An 8,426-nucleotide genomic window follows, 5' to 3' on the forward strand; every position below is an offset into this window, starting at 1 on the left:
TACATATCGTATTTAACCAAAATACGCAAATTGTCATTCTTTTAAGCTAACTTGGTTTACCGGAATATTTTGTTACTGCCAGTATTACCGTTGTGCGACTTTAGTCTCATTTTGCGACTTTTTGTGCGACTTTTTTAAAATATGTAAAATGTGCGACTTTAGTCGCATGCGTGCGACTGTGCTTAAATTTTAAACAATTTTTATAAGTGGGAATTCATCGCCGAGCGCCTTACGTCACCGCAATGGCCCGCCTTGTATACAAAGGGTCATGGATTCAAACCCAGTTTCGACCAAAGAGCAAAATGTGTTTCTACGGTGGATGCTGAATGTTTCAAAGCTTCTTCGGCTAAAAAAAAAAATCACTTTTCAATGACAAGTTGTCATTGAGCTAAACATAGAAGCACTCATAACTAGGAGAGAAGTAAATCACGTATAGTATCACAATGGACACCTAACCAACGATCGTTGGTCGTTGTTTTGTTGCATATCATTTCAACCACGAGCTCCGTTCGAGTACCCACTAATTTTTGATAATTATCACAAATTTTTACTGGAGTCTTTCGTTTACTCCAAAAAGCCAGCAAAAGAGAGCCAGAGTGAGATCAAATTTGAAATTTGAGGAATATATAAGTTGCAAGTTTTTTCTAGGAATTTTTTTCCCAGTAAAATTTTGCAAAAGTTAGCCATAAACAAATAATACGTGCAATATATATGGCAGAGTCAATTAGGAGTGTAGTATAAAAAATAAATATTTTTGTTTTTTTTTTTAATTGATTTAAATGCTTTTAATTGGCTGATAGTAAATTGGCACTGGATGGCGTTCTCGTACATTTCTGCTAATTTTAGGAAGGAGAAAAAATCCATTTTTTATTTATTGCAAGTTTACGTTTTTCTGGATTTTATGATACAATAAGTTACTAAAATATCTCTTTATTTAAAGGGAGTGTTCCTTTATTGTTTTTGTGTTGATTTATAAAAGATTTTTTGTAATAAAAATACTTCACAAATGTATGCGACTTTTTTTATCATTATGCTACTTTTTTTGAGTATGCGACTTTTTGAAAATTTCCAACGGTAACATTGGTTACTGCAATTAATAGCTTAGTAGAAAACAGAGTAAGTCTGTAAGCCTGTTATTGCACCATGTTATTGCTCTCATTGGCAAACGGCTATATCTCTCTGGTCTCTTGCTAATACTGAGCCATTTCAATCATTTTGATACAATTTAGATGTGGTTGACGGCATATTACACAAATGGCCATATAAAGTTCCAAAATTTTAAATACTCTCAAACTCATTACTAAAGGTATTTGTACGATCCATCTTCGTAATTTTTATTGTGTCCTTTTAAGTCAATTAATCTTCAATATCTTGTTGGTTCAATTATAAAAGGCATATTTAATATCTTACTGCCCTCCACTAAGAAACAAAAATAATTATATGCAGCACTTAAATATTCCTATACAAAAAAGAGAGATCCATTAGAAAATATATTACCCACAATTGAGTTTTATTATCTTCTATTACTGAAATGCATATATGTTACCACAAGAGGACACTTCAAATTTCAAAGGGGGTAGTTTTCAGTTTTCTTTTCGAATAATATCCAAATTTAGTCAACAATAAAATGACACAAGTTTCTATGTTGAGAGCCACATATTAGGTCTACTTTGTAACAGAGTGTATCATGATGGTTTGTGATCATAGAACTATCGAAGTTCTTTGTTACAAACTATATCAGTAAAATCAGATTAAATTAAAATATACTAAAATAGATACACAAATGAAGAAGAAACTCTAAAATTAAAAATATTATTTTTTATATTAAACTTAATTTAATATTCAGATTATCTGAAACATTCAATTTATTGTTTAAGGGGTTAATTATTCTCTAATAATATAGCAAGGTAAGAAAGAGAATTCAACATAGCATTTTTTTATATGTGTGTGTAGTTCAGATGCCTATACTCTTTTATATACAGACATCAGTACTAGAGGTGTGCGCGTGACACGAAGTTTTCGTGACACGCGTGATTCACGCGTGAGTCACGTGTTTCGTGAATGAAATTTTGACCAAATGTCGTGAATGTGCGTGAATGGGACTGAACAAAAATGTGTCGTGCGTGATCGTGCGTGAACATCCAATTCTGTTCGTGTATGTGCGTGAGTAAATTTTTTTTTAAATCACGCTCACGAAAAAATTCACGCTCACGACAAAATTCACGTTCACGAAGGAATTCACATTCACGAAAATTTCACACTCACGACGAAATTCACGTTCACGACAAAATTCACGTTCACGAAAAAATTCACGCTCACGACAAACTTCACGCTCACGAAGAAATTCACATTCACGACCAAATTCACGTTCACGAAGAAATTCACGTTCACGAAAAAATTCACATTCACGAAAAAGTTCACGTTCACGACCAAATTCACGTTTACGAAGAAATTCACATTCACGAAAAATTCACGCTAACGATGACATTCACATTCACGATAAAATTCACATAAAAGTGACAATCTCGATAAAGTTTTATTTTTAAATAAAAACATTTAACTCGTGTAATACTGTTTTTATCAGTGCTGGACGCATATTTACTGTAGACAAACTTATCTATAAAGGTACATAAATTTATGTATTAAACTTTAAAATTCTTAACAAAAGTACATTTAAAATGTATGTATTCTTCCAAAAGTAATATTTTAATAAAAATTAAAAGTATAAGAAAATATCAATTGGAATATCTTTTTGATCTTGTTTTGTTCGTAGGCCGACGCATTTGCGTCGTAATCGTCATATGTGTATGTGACTTACTTTTTATGCTCGTTTGATTTTTCGTTCGTGCAAAATAATTTCTTTCTGATTCAATCATCATTAAATCAATTACTTTTTTAATTAAAATGTTTTAAATCACGAATATGGTATTATCAATAACAGAATTAATGAGAAACAAGAAGCCTTGTTTGATTAAGCAATAATTGATTTCTTCCGGTATTTTCAATGAACTTTTTAACTGGTTTTGGTCGAAACTCAATTAATTTTTTAATTGAGGCAATAATTATTTATTGTATTGTTTACTTATTTATAATTAATGGTTTCTTCAATGAAATAATTTATGGCAATTTTACAAGAGTTTACTACTTGTTTACTCTTATGTGCTTTCTGATTATAATTATAATTGGATTTTTTTCTTTACACCAAAAAAAAAAAATAGTAAATATTTCCAATTGAAAAGTTGATTGGAATTGAAAACGTAATCAATTAATTAAGTAACTTGTTAATCAAAATAAATAATAAAGCCAACTAAGAAAATTATTCCAAATAAAAAATAACAATTTTCGTAAATAATTGGTTTCATTGGATCACTAAATTTTGGCGTAGACCTGAAAAAATAATTCTATATAGTATAATTATAATATATGCAATTGTAATATAATAAAAAATAAAATAAGTAAACAATAACACTATAAATCATTGATTGCCTCAATTAAAAATGAATTAACTTTTTCGGACAAAATCAATTCAAATTTTAATTGAATTTATAATTAATATAATTATAATTAATTTTAAAGCCCGATCGTCCTCAAATTTGACACAGGGACATTTTTTGGGACAGAGACAATCGCTATTGATTTTGGAAAAATTGGTTCAGATTTAGATATAGCTGTCATATATATCTATCACCGATCTGGTCATAACTGGCGTATTTATCAACCAATGTCCTTCAAATTCCGTACATACGAATATTTTAGAAGTCTCGAAAAACATGCAAAATTTCAGCCAAATCGGTTCAGATTTAGATATAGCTCCCACATATAAAGTTGATTGAAATCGGTTCAGATTTAGATATAGCTCCCATAAATATCTTTCGTCCGATTTGGACCAATATGGCCTCAAAAGCCAGAGTTTTGCCCTGACTTGCTTCAAATTTTGCATTGTGTGTTAAATTTGGTTAATATGGGTTCAGATTTAGATATAGCTCCCATATATATCTTTCGGCCGATTTGCACTCATATGACCACGTGGGGCAAAAATATAGTGCCATTTACGTGAAATTTTTCAGAGATTGCAGAATTATTATGCTGACTATACATTTCAAATTTAGTCAAAATCGGTTTAAATGATATGTAGCTCCCATATATACGTACACCAGAATGGGGGAAATATGAAAGACTGTTTCATATTTTAGACACATTTTCAATGGGATTTTCCTCCAATTGACACGATAATTTCCACAGATTTGGTTCAGGTTTGGTTTTACATCGTGACCGTTCGTGAATAATACTGTGAATCGTGAATGAACGTGAGTAAGATTCATAGTTCGTGAACGAGCGTGTCTTGCATTTTACATCGTGAGCGTGCGTGAATAGTAGTTATGAATCGTGAATGTGCGTGAGTAAGTTGAATAGTTCGTGAACGAGCGTGAGTTACATTTTACAACGTGAGGGCGCGTGAATAGATTTTATGAATCGTGAATGTGCATGAGTAAGTTTCATAGTTCGTGAACGAGCGTGAGTTGCATTTTACATCGTGAGCGTGCGTGAATAGTTTTTATAAATCGTGAGTGAACGTGCGTGAGTAGTTTTTCCGAATCGTGAGTGTTCGTGAATAAGTTTGTTGCTCGTGAACGTGCGTGAGTTGATATTTCCCGTCGTGAGCGTGCGGTAGTAACTATTCTGCAATCGTGAGTGGGGCGTGAATGTTTATCTTTGTAGGATTTTTTTCGTGAACGTGCGTGAGTGTGAATCAATAAAAACCTTCGTGCGTGAGTGTTACGAATTCATTCGTGAGCGTGCGTGAGTGTGAGCAATTCAAAAACGGGCGTGCGTGATTGTGCGTGAATGTTACAAATTCATTCGTGAGCGTGCGTGAATGTGAGCAATTCTAAAACGGGCGTGCGTGATCGTGCGTGAATGAAATTTTGAATTTTTGAGCGTGCGTGAGCGTGCGTGAAAAATCCCTCACGCGCACACCTCTAATCAGTACTCTTTGGCGGTTAAATTTACAAAGAGAATTGTTTACAAACAAAAATTACACAGATGGATGATGTGTATTACATGAATTATTTTAATATTTTAGTAATCTAAATTGAGAGATTCCCAACTCGATTATTTAATAAACATTTTACTAAAATAAAAACAAATATATTGAGAAAATGTATACAATCTATATAAGTTTTAGTTACTTGAAAAACGAAAATTTGAGAAACTGATTTTTCAAAGTGGAATAGTAAAATATAATTTTTTGTATAGACCCAAAAAAACTTTAGTTGAAACCAAAGATGTTGACCTTCCCTTAAGTGTTTTGATATCCCGCCTGTTACAAAAAAGACCATTTTTGGGGAACTATCTAGCTTTAAATATAAAATTAGGAAACAGATCTTACTTATAATAAAGCTATTCATGTACAAATGAATGCCACTTTAAAGCAGAACAGGTTTTATTAAGTGCAAAAAAATTTAACGAATGATGTCAAATCTAGCTTATTTTTTATATTTAATCCCTAGATTCAAAATTTCAATAATTTAAAGATTATTTTTTGATTCAAAAATGGTTTTCTTTACTATAAGGGACATTGGCTTTACTTCAAAGACATGCACCATTAACGGAGGGACGAAAATTTTAAAGATTCGATAAAATATTGAATACTTTTTATGAAGTCTTTTTGTCCTTAAGGCCAGTATTAAGTTGGCATTATCGCGCTAAATTGGCAATTTTTTACAGTTACTTTTCTTTAATAATCCACTTCACCGAAAATAAATATTTTTAAATTTTGGATTGGATTGTTCCCCAACAAATTATAATAAAATTTGCAACAAAAGGAAACAATTTTATCCTGTTTTTGCAGTTTTAATTTTGATTTTAGCGACTAAACTTGAACATAGTACCCACCTTTATAGTTAAGTGATTTGGAATAAAATGGATATCTTTACATGAGAGAAATGGTCAACATTGCTTTAATAATTCTGAAAAAATCTTCAAAATTAATTAAATTGTCTCTAAAATTTTTGACGTATAGCCTCTTGACTACAAGGAGAGCTCCTTCAACACTTTATTTTAAAAATGTTGTTTACTTGAAACATAACCTAATTTCTTTTTGACCATTTAAGGCACATGAAAAACAACAGAAAATACGAATAAATGTAAATTTGTTTCCTAGTATCGAGTAGGCAACATTAAAATTTAAAAGAGAATTGCGGCTTAAAGGCTCTAGTTCGGAATCAATACCAAAACCATTAGTGTAAAAAGAAAATCTTTGGAACCGGGCAAGCCTTTTTGTAACAACATCATACATCAAATTATAAGAAATATTTCACAAGCCATCCTACAATTATTCATGCATGTATATTATATTAGTTTAAAATTTTCCACACAGATTTTAATAATTCATGTACTTTGTTTGTAGTATTGCTTTCTTGATAAATATTAAACAAGTTTTTAGCAATGTTTTGACGAATGGCATTTGTCAAAAAATTAAAAATAGTGTAATTAAAATTTAACCTACACAATGGAGCACCTTCTTCACGCAGTCGATATATCATATGATATTTATGTATTTTGCCAATTATTGTTAACGGATGAAATGATATAAACCTTTGTAGGAAATTAAAACAAAACTAGGAACCATATATTCCGATTTTGTTTTTGAAATTTACAATCGCTTCAACCAAAGGGCATATGTAAACCTTCATATGAAATCAATCTCTCGCAAATGTTACAGTTTTCGCATCCTATTCCACTTTTTTTTTTTGATGTGAAACCACATTTATTTATTTATTTTTCAAAAGTTTTATTTATATTAATATCATATTCCCGAAAATCAAGAATTTTGCTTTCATCTTGCTTACGGCCAGAAGAAGAAAACAAGATGGTATTGAAGATATTGCGATATCGTTTAATACTAACGGATACTAAAAAACAAAATAGTCAGAAACACCTACTTGTTATCAAATATTCGTTACTTTTCCAACACTACTTGGTCAGTGAACGCCTAACATTTCTAAACTTTTAATAGCTGGTGGAACTCCCGTTTCGATTATTTCCCAAAATGTACTACATTAGTATTGCTATGTACTTATACATCAACCTGATAATCGAAGCACCATTTCTTACTATTTTTAGCTCAGGAAATTAATATAGTGAAACCTCTCAATCTTGGTCACTCCTAAAGCGAAACACCTCCCAAATGTGGACCATTTTCATGAGACGCTTGTTACATAACCACATTAAAATTATGTGCAAAATTTAGACGACCGCGGGTGTCAACTTATGAGAGGGATATATTACACCAGCTATCATAAAATCCCTTTATTACCACAACAAAATTATCTTACATGCATGCATTCTGCTTGTTACTACCTCAAACGTTATCTTACATTCATGTGCATTATAACTTCGGTTGATTAATTACTCCCATCTCTGGAATGTATATGCCGGCAGCACTCTATAGGGTTTTATTTATAAACACGAATGACCATATGTATGATTAAGTAGATGAGTGTACCCCGTATTAAAACGTCATGTTCTGAGAAATCTAAAAATTTCTCTCACACAAACTGGTTTATGCTTCTATTAATGGTTAAACCACCAGAAAACGCCACATAAAACATTTCCAAAATAAATAGGTGGTGGGGTTCTGTCTTTGTCAACCATATGATATCATTTTCAACTTAATTCCAAATATTTTACATTATATTTAATAAAAATGTATACTTAGCAAAACTAATTTCGCAACACTTTGTGTTCTTTTTAATACTGCAACTTTTTCAGTTTTTATATTAAGAGACGTATGAACTCACCGAAAGTTAAGGGGTTATTGGTGCGACTATTCGATGGATTTCTAAAATCTACAGCTGATTTCATCCGGCGAAATAGCAGGTTTGCTAGAACTGAAGAAATGTATGCACACTCACGGCAAGAGTTTATCCACAAAACTGAATGACATTCCAAATGTTTTGTTTGTTTTACTACTCAAAAAAAGATGATACGCATATATTCTGTTCTCTTCTCTTTTATGGAAGTGGTCTCTTTATTTCTCTCTTGTTTTCAATGTTGACAACGACATGACGTCATACTATAGTGAAACCAGACTAAATATTTAGTTGATGGTGCGGACAATCACGGGTAGTTATTTTACCGACATCTACTACAAAAGAGATAATAAACTTTTATTGTTCTATTTTGAAGCACATTTGATCAAATAGTTTATGTTTTCTTTCCTCCAAAAATGGGTAGACATCAAAGATTCTATTTTAGAAAGCCCCTCAAGGAAATAAACTATGAAGTCCGCTATATTTTTTTAGGATGGGAGGTATATTAACTTTGTCATTCCGTTCACTAAAAAAAAAGTGGGCTCCTATTTCACTAAAGCTAGTTTAACTGTATTTTCGTTCATAAAATTATTATATTTGCAGAAAGTTTCA

The 8,426-nt window shown here is 31.5% G+C and overlaps 1 protein-coding gene across 1 annotated transcript in view; it reads right to left on the reverse strand.

Moving 5' to 3' along the window:
* LOC142240026 (uncharacterized) overlaps positions 1–7,951 on the reverse strand; it is a 105,663-nt gene extending 97,712 nt beyond the window's left edge. The window contains exon 1 of the mRNA XM_075311744.1: positions 7,803–7,951. Coding sequence (XP_075167859.1) covers positions 7,803–7,866 — 64 coding nt within the window. The 5' untranslated portion in view covers positions 7,867–7,951. The remainder of the gene's footprint in view (positions 1–7,802) is intronic.
* Between the last annotated feature and the right edge of the window lie 475 nt (positions 7,952–8,426).

Source organism: Haematobia irritans, chromosome 5 (assembly GCF_050003625.1).
Source record: "Haematobia irritans isolate KBUSLIRL chromosome 5, ASM5000362v1, whole genome shotgun sequence".
Lineage (NCBI taxonomy): Eukaryota > Metazoa > Arthropoda > Insecta > Diptera > Muscidae > Haematobia > Haematobia irritans.